Here is a 15,281-nt window from a genome sequence, read left to right as displayed (position 1 = left end):
GAGTTAGACCTCCAAAAAAGCTTCAAAGTGTGAAAGTCGCTCAGTCATGGCCAACTCTTTGCTACCCAATGGACTGTAAGTCTGCCAGGCTCCTCTGTCCATGGAATTCTCTAGGCCAGAATTCCAGAGTGGGTAGCCGTTCCCTTCTCCAGGGGATCTTCCCAACCCAGAGATCGAACCCAGGTGCATTACAGGTGGATTCTTTACCATCTGAGCCACCAAGGAAGCCCAAGAACACTAGAGTAGGTAGCTTATCCCTTCTCCAGGAGATCTTCCCAACCCAGGAATTGAACCGGGGTCTCCTGCATTGCAGGCGGATTCTTTACCAGCTGAGCTACCCCAAAAGCTTAAATGAATGGAATAGCAGAGAATCTAGAAAAAAGTATTAAATATGTATATAAAATATATTTGGTCTATCAATAGTTATAAAAAATAAAAATGAATATTCCTAAGCAATTTTATAAATACTGATGAAAATTGTCTATTTTGGCAATAAATTCCAATTTTTATTCATGCCAGTGAACCAAGTCACACTCTGAATAAGAACAGATTACTATGATAATATCTGCTTATTCCATAACCTCTCATATAATAAGATATTTGATAAAAATTTCCAATAACCATTCAAGAACTTTCAAAGCACTTGAATCCCCTCAAAGAGCTAAAAAAAGGTTATCAAGATCTATTTTAGTTTTAATGAGATTTGTATACATATTTTTTACTTTTAGAAAAGTTGTTTTAGAAATACAACGTATCTTCAAAATAGCAAAGCTATTATGTTGTCATGCAAATGAAGAATAATTCTTGATTAAACAAAGTAAATGTCTTAGAACACTTTTATTGTTTGTTTGTCTTTAAATATTATCATCTTGCAGATTCAATTTATGGACTTCACTGTTACCTGAGATACAAAGTAAGTTTATGAGAATGCTGACCCATTACAGATGATTGAGGTAATCTTGTTTTATTACATGCAATTTTTATACTGCTTTTATGTGGAATTCTTATGACCTGAAATTCTTACAACCTCATATACTTAAGGCTAAAACTTCTATGTGTGAAAATAATATTCTATTCTTCCATTCTTTTCTTTCTAATCAATAGCACTAATTTTCTTACAACTCCAGCCTCAGCTAACTACCTGTTATCCTCCTTACCCCCAAATATGTTACAGACTTTAATGCATTATGCATCTGGATAGGTTTTTCCCTTTTCTTGGAACACTGTACTCCAATTCTTCTCACAAAGCCATTCCCAAACACACTCTGCCAAAAGGATCTGGCAAATGCCCACCCATTTTCAAAGAGCAAATTTAAATATTTCCATTTATGCATCTTCATGTTTGTTTCCATAGTACTTTGCAAAACTCTACAATAACAAGCATCATAAAGTTTTAAAAGATAAAATTAGTAAAGAAATGTATTAGATGTACTCTGATATTTTCCACTCTACTATATTCTCTTGCTGTTGTTCACTCACTAAGTCATGTCCAACTCTTTGCAACCCCATCAACTGCAGCATGCCAGGCCTCCCTGTCCTTCACTATCTCCCAGAGTTTGCGTAAACTCATGTGCACTGAGTTAGTGATGTTATCCAGCCATCTCATTCTCTGCCGCCCCTTCTCCTCTAGCCCTCAATCTATAATCCTTTTCATATTTTTAAAAAATGCTTGTGATGACCCCACAGCAGTCACCAGTTATTGGCTTGCAAGCTACAACTGTTTAAAAGAACACTAATTTAGATGATAGTCTGCCTTTTTTGTGAACTCATCACCACTATAATCAAGAAATAGAATACTTCATGCCAGAAAGTTCCCTTATATCCATTTAGTTTCAGTTACTGACCCCCCCCCATCCCAACTAGGGAACTCCTTATTTTCTGCCATTATATGCCTAAAGGTTAGCACTGTCTTTTCTAGAACTTAATGTAAATGAAATGATATAATGTAAAGTCTTTGGTGTTTGGCTTCTTTTGCTCTGCAAGACATTTATTTTGGGGTTTTTTGTTTTGTATTGGGGTATAGTCCTTTAGCAAACAATGTTGTCATAGTTGCAGGTGAATGGGGAAGGGACTCAAGTCATACATGTACATTATCCATTCTCCCCCAAGTTCTCCTCCCATCCAGACTGTCACACAGCGTTGAGCAGTTTCCTGTGCTATACAGAAGGTCCTTGTTAGTTATTGATTTTAAACAGAGCATTCTCTAAGTCTGTGAACATTTTTAAGAGCCTCCATACGCTGTATGTTCTAGTAACGTGTTGCTTTTTGCTGCTGAGACGTATTTCACTGTAAGGATAAACTGTATGTTCAACTATTTACTTGCTGATTAATATTTGGTTGTTTCTAGTTTGATCTATGTTAAATAAAGCTGCTGTGAACACTTAAAAAAAATAAATTATTCCAACCAATTAAAAGGACTTCCCTGTTTTAATTGTGGAATACTGAAAGCAACAGATACAGTCTAAGATTCTTTTAAATGTAGGCACACAAAAATACTCCTTAGAAGCCAAGTATTTTGAATGGAGGGAGAAAGCAAACTGGTTCAAGAAAACAGAAATTTGTGACATGAAGTAACTTGTACTCCCAATGGAAAAGAACAGTACTGGCCGTCATAAAAAAAAAGTTTCTAGCACTACAACCTTCAGTTTGTATTGACTGATACCACTTTCAGTAATAGAAAACAGCTGGAAGACTTCTAGGTCAGGGATTAGCAAAAATGTTATCATCAAAAGGACACCTTTAAAAAATTTCCCTCTTCCTATGGCCTTCAAATGTTGAAGATTTAATCTGTAACTCTAAAAAACACTTCTATCTTATTAGCTAAAAACATGTAATAAGAAATAAAAAACTTACATTAGGTTTTCTGAAATACTGAGAACAGTTTGATTGTTTACATGTGAAACCCTAGAGGGCTGAGAATCACTTCGCTCATTTTACAGGTACATATGTAGATGCGTAGGAAAGTTATTACATACATCTTAAAAAAATTAATAAAGTTCAAAAATCCAAAAAACAATAGGTAAGTGATAGACTTGGTATGAAAATCAGCATCTGTACTTTAGTAGTACTCACACTGTTTCACTGGTTTGGCTTCTATAGCATTTCTGGGGGGACTTCAAGGTTTCAGCCAAGGCTCTGCTGAGTTGCTCAGTGGTGTCCAACTCTTTGTGACCCCATGTGACCCCACCAGGCTCCCCTGCCCATGGGATTGCCCTGGCAAGAATACTGGAGTGGGATGCCATTTCCTCCTCCAGGGATTACTTCCGACCCAGGGATCAAACCCGCATCTTTTGCGGTTCCTGCCTTGGCAGCAGATTTCTTTACCACTGAGCCACCTGGGAAGCCCTCAATCAATGCTAGATCTCACTTTAAAAATAACCATTTTTAATTGACCATTAAATAATTTGTGAGATGTGACTGGATAGAGGTAGGGTTTAAAAGATGAACTCATCCCTATATGATTAACAGTTTTTCATGTGCCCTAATATCTGAGGTTTGCAGTCTACAAGACAATCTGCCACAGAGAAGGCGGCTAAATAAGGAGGAAAATGATACCATCTAGGATAAGTGCCAAATTCTATTTCTGTCAGTCATGTCTTCATATTACCCATTACTTCCTGACCTGGCAAAAAGTCTGAAGACTATCAATTTGTACCTACTGCTTAATGACATCAAGAGACATGCTCCAATGGCTCTGCCACTACACACACAGATAGGAAGTTATTAACTCATAACTCCCAAATTTTTAATAGTAGAAAGCCTAAAATTATCTTTGAAAAGTAACCAAGTCTAAGATATCATTTTTCAAACTGAGGGTTGTACCCATACATAATCATGAAAGCAATTTCGTGTATAATAAATTAGCATTTAAAAAATCAAATAGAGAATAAAGAATATATTATAAGTAGTAAGAATAAGTATTGTTTCATGAGAATATTTTTAATCAAATATATTGCACATACCCACATATATAGATGTTTGCAAACATACATAAAACACACACATCTGTCTGTATGATGAAGTCATAATTTATATGTATTAAAAAAAAATAACTGCGTATTAATTTATTTTTGGCCGTGCTGGGTCTTTGTTGCTGTGCAAGCTTCTCTTTAGTTGTGGCACATGGGGGCTACTCTCTAGTTGTGGTGTGCGGGCTTCTCACTGCAGTGGCTTCTCTTGTTGTGAAGCATGGGCTCTAGGGCACGTGGGGTCAATAACTGTGGCTCCCAGATGCTAGAGCACAGGCTCAACAGCTGGGGCACATGGGCTGAGCTGCTCTGTGACACGTGGGATCTTCCCAGACCAAGGACCAAACTCACGTCTCCTGTACTGGCAGGTGGAGTCTTTACTAGTGAGCAACCAGGGAAGCCTTGCATGCATTTTTTATTGCAACTCAAAATATATTAAGTATCTAGCTATTGCTAAGAGCAGATATTTAATTTTCTTTGGAAATCAAAAAACATTACCTATTTTTTTGTCATCTAATTTATACTTAATTAGAATTGGGTTCAGAGAGCCTTCCCAGAAAAATTATAGTAAAAGAAAAATGCTAATGAACTTGACTTTGTATGTTTCTCATTTACAACCTTAGATCATATCCAATGGACTTTTCTTAGTCTAAACGCTCTTTCCTTTGTAAATGCCTTCCTCTTTTAGTCTCCGTTTTCCTCACTCTACATTATATGGCTGCTCTGTCTATATCCTGATTCCTCTTTACTCTCTTACTTCCTAATTGTAGAAATTAGGAAGTCTAATTTCTTTGAACACTGTAATTTCTGCTGTACATTTTTAACCCTTGTTGTAAAGCTATGCATTTGCATGGTGTCAAATAATATTTCTGTTTTTTCTCTGCCTTCTACATACTTGTAACAAAGTGAAAAGGACATGTATACATGCTATGCCCTTTCACAGCTCTGTGCCTTTGCATAAACTGCTCCCTCTGCCTAGGAAGAAATCCAGCCATAAGAGAAAAATGAGAAGGAAAACACAGAGTTTAGATATTTGCTTACTTTTTAAATTTATTTTCTGTTTAAAGGAGTGACCTGCTAAGGAGACCATTTATTCAATAAGTTTTAGAGGAAATAATTTCTGGAACAAGGTCTCCAGGAGCTGAAACTCAGTCATTAGTTATAGAATTTGCCATGGACTGAGGAGATATATCTTTTCTACAAATATTGGAGGAAAATAAATAAGGGTAAGAATGTCTACAGGTATTTGAGGGGAGGGGAGTGGCATAGATCTGCATAAGTATTACACACCAGTAGGAACTGAAAGTCTTTATTTTTATTTGTAAAGAAGGATGTATAATGAACATGATAGGAAGGATGGTTGGGTCAGATAATTCAAGAAAATGGTATGGGGTTTAGAAAAGCACTCTGGAGTATGGAAAAGGGCAGAGTAGGACTCACAGGCAGCTTTGAGAACATAGTTAAGAATGCAATAATGAATTTACAGTGGTTCACATTTGTTTTGCTATGTTTTTTTTTTCCCCCAACTGTCCTAAGCAGCCTTGGGGTAGGAATGAAGATGGTAAAAGGCTGGTAAAACTCTACAGCTGGAGTTTTGCCAGGCAGAAGCAATCAATATATGGCAGCAAGGGTGAAGGCATTAAAAGCACAAGGACTGATAGAAATGAAAGTAATTTGGGGAGGACCCTGGTCAACTGGAACAGGATCAAAGAGTCAAGGATTTAGAGTTCTGTGAGATGGAGAAGCAGATAGATGTTAAAGGAGTAGGGGGTAAATACATATATAAAAACAAAATGTTAAAGGGTCAGACATAAAGAGATAATTACTAATATTTTCATCTCAACTCCAATCGCATCTGGTAGATGCCACTCTGGAGGCAATGTCCTAGAGAGTGACATATGAGTGTTTCATGCAATGGAAAGGCATTAAAAGTGACATAGTTAATAATCTGCAGCCATGTCATTAAGCTCTGAGAGAAATGGTAAAACCACGTTTCTGACTCTTTAATACCTGGGAATGGGCCATGGTGAAGCTTTATCAAAGTATCAATTCATAATGAGTTCCTGAAATCCTTACAACTGCAAGAGAATTGGGCAGTGACCATACAAAGCTCAAAGAGTGAAGTACCATATGTATTCCTACCTCAGCTAAAGAAAATATCCCCTAATTGCAGTATAGTAGGAAAAGCCCCAATCTAAAAATGGTCAGAAGTTTCAACAATGACATGGTAGAGTTTCTCCTTCCTTAGCAGCAGAAATTGTTTCCTGTATGTTGTACCAAAAAACTGCTTACCTGAATAAAATGTGTTGATTTTGGCAAGTTCTTTTTCACAGGTTTGGAAAAACTTTTCTTCAAACTTGGCAAAATACCTCTTTACTGTGTCCTCATCTGTAACTGAAAGCAAGGAAAACAAATATTTAAATTTAATGTCCAAAGACCAACTAGGGAAACAAAAATGTAAGTTACTAATACTTTCTTAGTCTTCAAAATGACAACAATATATGCATTTCCTTGAAAAAATGAACTTGTGAACCATACTAAGGAAAGGTTAATCAAAGGCTTCTTCATAGGCACACAATTTTTTAAATTGAATGAGGTTTTCTAAATCTCTACTATAAAAAATTTATAGTGGTGGAGAAAATAAGTATTCGTAAGACTTCAGAAGACACTACTGCAGACAGAGGTGATCAAAGTAGGCTCAAGGTACTGGAAGGTGAAGTGAATAAGATTCAGCAGAGAGTAGACTAATACTGCATTTAAAAATGCAGAAGAAAATGAAGACACGAATATGTAATGGTTTCTGGAAAAAAATGAGTTGACTGTTCTACCTACCTACTCATTTTTACCTTAGCTGCGCCAGACATAGAGAAAGAGACATAGACTGATGGTTATAAATTAGATATTCCAAATGTTCAGTTGCTGGATAGGAACATAAATGAGTTAAGTATGTGGGTGATTGTGCAAGAGTGGTGATAAATGGCAACTGACACATTCAGGATAAGTAGTGGTATGGATTCTAGTTAACAGCAGAGCACAAGTCCATCTAGCTAGTTGTTGCCTAGGTTGTCAGATCTTCCAATTTTTCAGGGAGAAGTAAAAAATCTAGATATTTTAAAAACATTGTGTGGGTCAATCAGTGTATGTCTTTGCAGGCAGGATCCACATTGTGAGTTGTCATCTAGCATATTGATTTACTCAATCTTGTAGTACAGATATATATATCTTCAGGAACCCCAAGGCTAAAAAGGGTATGTTTCTTGCCCAAGTGAGCTCTGATTAGACTCCAGATGCTAACTGTAATTTAGAACTATCTTATTTCTGGATCTCTAAGGCTTGAAATGCCCAGAGAAAGTATAGGTTCTTTTACATCCCTCAGATGCTTCAAATCTTAGGAGAATCCCGGAAATCCTTAAATAATTCACCTCTCCAGAAATGAGAGAAATAGTATTTCCTAAGCTCAACATCCAGAAAACTAAGATCATGGCATCTGGTCCCATCACTTCATGGAAAATAGATGGAGAAACAGTGGAAACAGTGTCAGACTTTGCTTTTTTTTTTTTTTGGCTCCAAAATCACTGCAAATGGTGATTGCAGCCATGAAATTAAAAGACACTTGCTCCTTGGCAGGAAAGTTATGACCAACCTAGATAGCATATTAAAAAGCAGAGACATTACTTTGCCAACAAAGGTCCATCTAGTCAAGGTTATGGTTTTTCCAGTGGTCATGTATGGATGTGAGGTTGAACTGTGAAGAAAGCTGAGCGCTGAAAAAATGATGCTTTTGAACTATGGTGTTGGAGAAGGCTCTTGAGAGTCCCTTGGACTGCAAGGAGATCCAACCAGTCCATCCTAAAGGAGATCAGTCCTGGGTGTTCATTGGAAGGACTGATGCTGAAGCTGAAACTCCAATACTTTGGCCACCTCATGCGAAGAGTTGACTCACTGGAAAAGACCCTGATGCTGGGAGGGAATGGGGGCAGGAGGAGAAGGGGATGACAGAGGATGAGATGGCTGGATGGCATCACCGACTCGATGGGCATGAGTTTGAGGTAAACTCCGGGAGTTGGTGATGGACAGGGAGGCCTGGCGTGCTGCGATTCATGGGGTCGCAAAGAGTTGGACATGACTGAGTGACTGAACTGAACTGAAGCAGTATGTAACACACACACACACACACACACACACACACACACGCACACACACTAATTCCAGAGATATTTTAAAGAAAACAAAAGCTTAAAATGAAGTTTTAAAAAGCATGTTGAATCTATTCATTTAATTTGAAAACAAAAATGTAAAAAAAAAATAGCACTACTACTTCTCTATTCTTATGCTTTAGAACTGAACAATTTATGCAGGATTCTACTAATTTTACAGTAAAGAAAGGATGGCTACTTTAAGTTCCTCATGTAAGCTTAGCAGCTGAGGTACAATAAAGGCTGTAACTGCCCAAGGCCAGTGAGAATTATTTTTTCAAACAATAAAGCAGGTCAAAGCTTTTTGAAAAACTGACCTTGAGTTAAAAGATGCTCCATGGTAACATATGCTACTCTGTTTTTTTTTCTGGCCTCTCTAAATGGCTTTCAGGATCTTAGTTCCCGTATCTGGGACTGAACTCGGGCCCCCATAGTAAAAGCACTGAGTCCTAACAACCAGACAGCCTGGGAATTTTCCAGAAGTTGCTTTTATAATATATCTGGCTATAGTTTATTTAGAATAAGAGCAATATCTTACTCTACTATCTACCCACTTTTTAAAAATTTTAATTTTATACTCTATTGTATTATTAGGAAAAAAACCCCAACATGTCCTAATGTCAATCACTTACAAAACTATCAATTCAATTAGTCACAAAAGACTAAATTTAATTCAAAGAAATCTTGTGTAAATATGTCCATATATTAGCAAGATCTATCAACAAACATAAGATTAACATCAAGAGAAAAAAAGGAAGAAAGATGAAAGGGTGGGGGAAAAAAATCCAGAACTGGCAAAGAATGACTCAGAGAGTACAGCTGTAAAGACCCTTTGCTCTTAGTTAAATAAATATTAATACGTCAGTTATATTAAAGAGAGAGAGAGAGAAGGAGAGCGAGAGAATAACGAGAGATCTGTCATTTCTGTTACAGTTTTATCTCTGCTTTCCATTTGTGGATGGCAGACCATTTCTTTCTCATCTACCACTCCCAAAATTAGTAAGTTAATAGCAAATAACTCTAAGAGTACTAATCAAGGTAAAATATTCTTACTGCATAGCAACCACCATCAAGTGCTTTTTATAGCAATTTTCAGGACTATATACATATATATATATTTTACCGTTAAGTGTCATCTTACTTTCACATAAAATCTCTCAAAAACCAATTCTTTAAAACAATTTTTAACCTCAAATTTTTACGACTACTTTCAGTTTTCTTAATTTCCAGAGCTTTGAGAGATTGAAGGTAAGAATTACATATTTTTTTATCTTTACAGATCCTATGTCCAGCATAATGTCTGGTACACAAAATGCACTCCATATTTTATTTTTTAAATTGTAAATATGAAACATATTTGTTTCATAATAATTTTGAGAAAACTGTAACTCTCTATTAAAGTTTAAAAAGACTAAACTCCAACAATTAAATATTTGTGTACAAAGGAATGATGCTGACCCAAATATAAATTTGAAAAGTATGAAACTTGTAAAGAAAAACAGGTATAAATCTTCATGATCTTAGATGAGGCAATGTTTCCAAAGATAACTTTCCAAAAGTATAAGTAATAAAAGAAAATACTGATAAAGTGGAATTCATCAAAATTAAAAATTAGGTGTTTAAAAGGGCACTATCAAGAAAGTGAAAAGACAACCAGAGAATGAAAGAAAACATGTGCAAACCATATGTCAGATAAGAATCTAATACCCAGAACTCCTAAAACAAAACAACTAAAAGATAAATAGCCCAATTAAACTCAATTTTAAAAACGGGCAAGGATCTGAACAGACATATCTCAAAAAAAAAAAGAAAAAAGACAACAAGTGTTGGCAACAGTGGAGACAAACTGAAACTCTTGTATATTGCTGGTGAGAATATGAAATGATGCAGGCACTTGGGAAAAATGTTTAAGTTCCTCAAAATATTACAGAGCTACCATATGATCCGGCAATTCCACTTCTAGGTATATACCCAAGAGAAGTGAAAAAAAAATTGTGCACGAATGCCCAGAGCAGCATTATTCATAATAGCCAAAAAGTGGAAATAACAGAAGAGTCTCTAAACTGACGTAGGATAAACAGAACATGGCATATTCATGTAATAAAATATTATTCAGCCATAAGACGCAGTAGTAGTATTATACATGCTACAACACACACAGCATGTAGTAGTAATATACATGCTACAGAACAGACCTTGAGAGTATTGTGGAAAAGAAAAGAAGCCAAACACTAAATATAACGTATTACAAAATCCCATTTTATATGATATGTCCAGAACAGTTAAATCCATAAAGACAGAAAGTAGACTAGTGGTTGGCAGGGGATGTGGGGAGGGAGACTGGGAGTGATAAAAATGTCTTGGAATTAAGACAGTAGTGATGGCTGTGCAATCTTGTGAATATATTAGAAACCACTAAATTTATATCTTCAAAGGGTGAAATTTTACGGTATCTGAATTACAACTCAATAAAAAATATTTTAACTCCAAGTTTAACCCTATAACAGAAACACACTGAAACATTAAAGCCTATTTATTTATTCAACAAATAATTATTGTCCTATAGATGACAGGCTCTGTGCTAAACGCTGGAGATAGAAGAACAAGATAGATGTGGTTTCTGCCCTCATAAAGTCTATAGTCTAATGACAGAAGCAGAAAGGGAAAAAAACCACACAAATAAACAAAGAGTTACAAACTAGAAAGTATAATGAAAACAACAAACAGGGTATTGAGATAGACTGAAGAAACAGAATGGATGACTATCCTTTTTGGCAGGCTAAGAGATCATCAGAAAAGACCTCTCCATAGGAGATAACTTTTTATCTGAAACCTGAACCTAAAACATAAGGAACAGAAAGGGCAAATGATTACCAATAGAAGGAACAGTGCATTAGGAATCAGGTGCCTGAGGGGACCTGAAAGCAGATCACAATGGGACTGACAGTATGATGTGACAGGAGGTAAGGTCAGGGAAGTAAGCAAAGGCCTTTATATACAGGAAGATCATGTTGAGTTTAAATTTCATTCAAAGTGCAATGGAAAGTTTTGAAGGGTTTTAAGGAGGAGTCTAAAAACTAGAAGAAAAAAGTAGAATTAGTTTAGTTTTACTAAAAAGATAATCTAAAATACCATTTCCCAGGACATTATGTATAGAGATGACAGGAAAGGAGGAGGAGAAGAATTTCAAGGAATTCAAGTCAGTCTGGGAAATACAAGTATAAGCTGATCTCTCTAATGTAGTAATTCTCAATGAGGGATGATTCTGTCTCCTGGGGGTCATTTGTAAATGTCTAGAGGCATTTCTGTTTCTTAAAACTAAGAGGGTGTTACTGGAGTTTAGGGGATAGAGGCCAAGGATGCTGCTAAACACCCTATAAGGCTCAGGACATCATCTTCTTTCTTTCCTCTTCTTCAACAGAGAACCCGAAATGTTACCACCACCAAGTTGAGAAACTTTGCTTCAAGGAAGAAGTTTTACTATGCAAACATACATTGTTATTATTTTATAAGAGGGGAAGTAGTATACTGTTTCTGAAAGTTATTTATAAGAACACAATCCTTCTTGGGGGTAGAGGGAGGCTAGGGAAGGGGGTGAAGAACATTTATTAAAATTTTCAAGAATATGATTCTGTGGAAAAATAGTTTGAGAGGCATAAACTTTAATATTACCACCATCTCTTTGCATTTTTATTATATTCCATATGCAATAGCTTCTATGGCTTCTTAGCATCTCAAAAACTATTCATAAATGAAGATGGCTGATAAATAAAGATTAACATGTGACTAGGTTCCATCAAATATAGGAAGAATATTTAGCACTACTGGTTCCATGCTTTTAGGAAAAAAAAAAAGTGTTCTGAGATTTTTTTAAAAGTGTGATTTACAAATAAGGAATAAATAACTTAAAATTCTATTTTTTTCCCAAATGCTACTTCATCAACAGATGGGTGATTATATAAAGCATATGGCAAAGAAGGATTTCAAACATTAAAATGTTACTCTAAAATCACTGGTGTAGTAGAAATAGGACTAATTCAGTGTCATTCATTCAACAAGCAGTAAGTCCCTCCCATGAATCAGGCAATGAGCCAGGTGCTAGGAATATAATGATAAGCAAGATACATATAAACTCTGCCCTCAGAGATTACACCTTACACAAGGAAGCAGACTTAATCAAATGCTCACACAAATATATGAACTGTAATATGGGTCTGAAGAAAAAAGTAAATGTAAAAATAAAAAAAATTAGTGGACCCAATCTAGTCTGCAAGAATTGGGAGAGGGGCAGTTGAGGGAGTCTCTGAAAGTCATCTGAGATGAAATCTGACAGGTAAGTAAGCATTCGCTAGAGCAGCAGAAGCACTCCAAGCAGCAAGAACAGCATATAACATATTGTAAAATGAAACAAACAGGAGACATTTGAGAAACTGAAGAGGACGGTGTAACAGCAATCCAGGGAGCAAGGAGGACACCGGTGGCAGTCAAGGCTAGACAAGCAAGCAGAGGCCAGATCAGTCAGGCCCTGTAGCCTTTTCCTATGACCAATGAGACATCCTTGTGTGATCAGATATGTTTTGTAAATGAGGAGATGTGGGGACACTAATCAGATTTAGTATCAGTTCAGTTCAATTGCTCAGTCGTGTCCAACTCTTTGTGAATCCACGGGCTGCAAGGCTTCTCTGTCCAGCACCAGCTCCCGGAGCTTGTTCAAACTCATATCCCTTGAGTCAGTGATGTCATCCAACCATCTCATCCTCTGTCATCCCCTTCTCCTCTTGCTCTCAATCTTTCCCAGCATCAGGGTCTTTTCAAATGAGTCAGTTCTTCGCATCAAGTGACCAAAGTATTGGAGTTTCAGCTTCAGCATCAGTCCTTCCAATGAATATTCAGGACTGATTTCCTTTAGGATTGACCGGCTTGATCTTCCTACAGTCCAAGGGACTCTCAAGAGTATTCTCCACCACCAAAAGCATCAATTCTCTGATGCTCAGCTTTCTTTACAGTCCAATTCTCATATTCATACATGACTACTGGAAAAACCATAGCTTTGACTAGACGGACCTTTGTTGACAAAGTAATGTCTCTGTTTTTTAATATGCTGTCTAGTTCTGTCATAGTTTTCTTTCCAAGGAGCAAGCCTCTTTTAATTTCATGGCTACAGTTACCATCTGCAGTGATTTTGGAGCCCCCCCAAAATAAAGTCTGTCACTGTTTCCATTGTTCCCCCATCTATTTGCCATGAAATGATGGGACCCGATGCCATGATCTTAGTTTTCTGAATGTTGAGTTTTACACCAATTTTTTCACTCTTCTCTTTCACTTTCATCAAGAGGCTCTTTAGTTCTTCTTCACTTTCTGCCATAAGGGTGGTGTCATTCTATATCTGAGGTTATTGATATTTCTCCCGGCAATCTTGATTCCAGCTTGTGCTTCATCTAGCCCAGCATTTCGCATGATGTACTCTGCATATAAATTAAACAAGCAGGGTGACAATATACAGCCTTGACAAACTCCTTTCCCAATTTTGAACCAGCTTATTGTTCCAGGTCCAGTTCTAACTGTTGCTTCTTGACTTGCATACAGATTTCTCATTAGACACTAAGGTCTCCTGAGATAGGTGTTCCCATCTCTTTAAGAATTTCCCACAGTTTGTTGTGATCCACACAATCAAAGGCTTTAGTGTACTCAATGAAGCAGAAGTAGAAGTTTTTCTGGAATTCCTTTGCTTTCTCTATGACCCAAGATGTTGGCAATTTGATCTCCGGTTCCTCTAGTGACATATAATTGAGATGAAATTATCTCATTGGCACTAGCTTTGACATAATTGGAATTATTTATCACCCCAATGAATGCTGATCTAATGTCTGCTAGTCAAAAACCACCAACAGATGAAATTATTGTTATTGCTCAGTTGTCCAGTCATGTCCAACTCTCTGCGACCCCGTGGACTGCAGCACGCCAGGCCTCCCTGTCCCTCACCATCTCCCAGAGTCTGACCAAGTTCATATTCATTGTTATCACTGATACCATCCAGCCATCTCATACTCTGACACCCTCTTGTTCTGCCCTTGATCTTTCCTAGCATCAGGGCCTTTTCCAATGAGTCTGGTCATCAGATGATCAAAATAAATGAAATATCAATAAATAATTCCAAAGAGGGGATAATTCAATAGCAAAACAAATCATGTATACCAGTGTTTTCAACTATTTTTTGCTTTCAAAACCTCTAAAAAAATTTTTGAAAAACTATCTTGAATAAAATTATGACAAAACGTTTTGAGCACATTTAAATACTTATAAGCAATGAAATTTTTGATGCATCATAATATTTGCATTTTAAATTAATATAACATCAGTTTAAATGTAACTAATGGAATTTAAATGCCATAGCAATATGATCATCCATCCATTATCAAATACATAAATGAGCTCTTAATATTTGGAAATTTTATATAATTTCATTTTTTTTCTTTAACTTATATTTCCATTCTATTTACATTACAAAATTTATTCTAATATAGTTTTGGATCTGGAAGTCATTTATGATTATCAATACTGTACTTCCTAGATATTAAATGTAGATAAATGAAAATTTAAATACAACTTTTCAAACCATAAAACTCAAATATTAGAATTTCTTTTGGATTGAGCTATCATTACTATTATTAGAATATACTACATCATACTACATCAGTACAACAAGAATGTAATAAGCTTTGATAAACATCAGATATAAAAAGTAAAATATCATTGGTAATTTGAAAATAAATCTCATCTTTAAATGGATGATACTTTTTCTCCCAATTAGTTCATATATCCATTGATAAACGTTACTTTATTCCTAGAAAGATAAATAAGTAGACTGGAATGAAAGTATGTTGTAGCAACATCAATTCTTTGAACTCCTTCCAAATGTTTTCCAAAACCTGTATATAGATCTGTTGCTGGGGTTTCCCAGGTGGTGCTAGTGGTAAAGAATCTGCCTGCCAATGCAAGAGATGAGGGAGATGCAGGATCCCTGGGTGGGGAAGATCCCCTGGAGTAGGGAATGACAATCCACTCCAGTATTCTTCCTTAGAAAATTTTTGGACAGAGGAGTCTGGCAGGCTACATA

General features: G+C 36.3%; 1 protein-coding gene across 1 annotated transcript in view; it reads right to left on the bottom strand.

Annotated features, from left to right (window-relative positions):
* The window catches only part of XPR1 (xenotropic and polytropic retrovirus receptor 1), a 191,026-nt gene that overhangs the window by 58,751 nt on the left and 116,994 nt on the right, over positions 1-15,281 (bottom strand). Inside the window, exon 3 of the mRNA XM_065936157.1 lies at positions 6,261-6,362. Coding sequence (XP_065792229.1) covers positions 6,261-6,362 — 102 coding nt within the window. The remainder of the gene's footprint in view (positions 1-6,260; positions 6,363-15,281) is intronic.

This window comes from Muntiacus reevesi, chromosome 5 (assembly GCF_963930625.1).
Source record: "Muntiacus reevesi chromosome 5, mMunRee1.1, whole genome shotgun sequence".
Lineage (NCBI taxonomy): Eukaryota > Metazoa > Chordata > Mammalia > Artiodactyla > Cervidae > Muntiacus > Muntiacus reevesi.
Note: the sequence above shows the minus strand (reverse complement) of the source record. Positions and strands in the feature narration are given on the sequence as shown.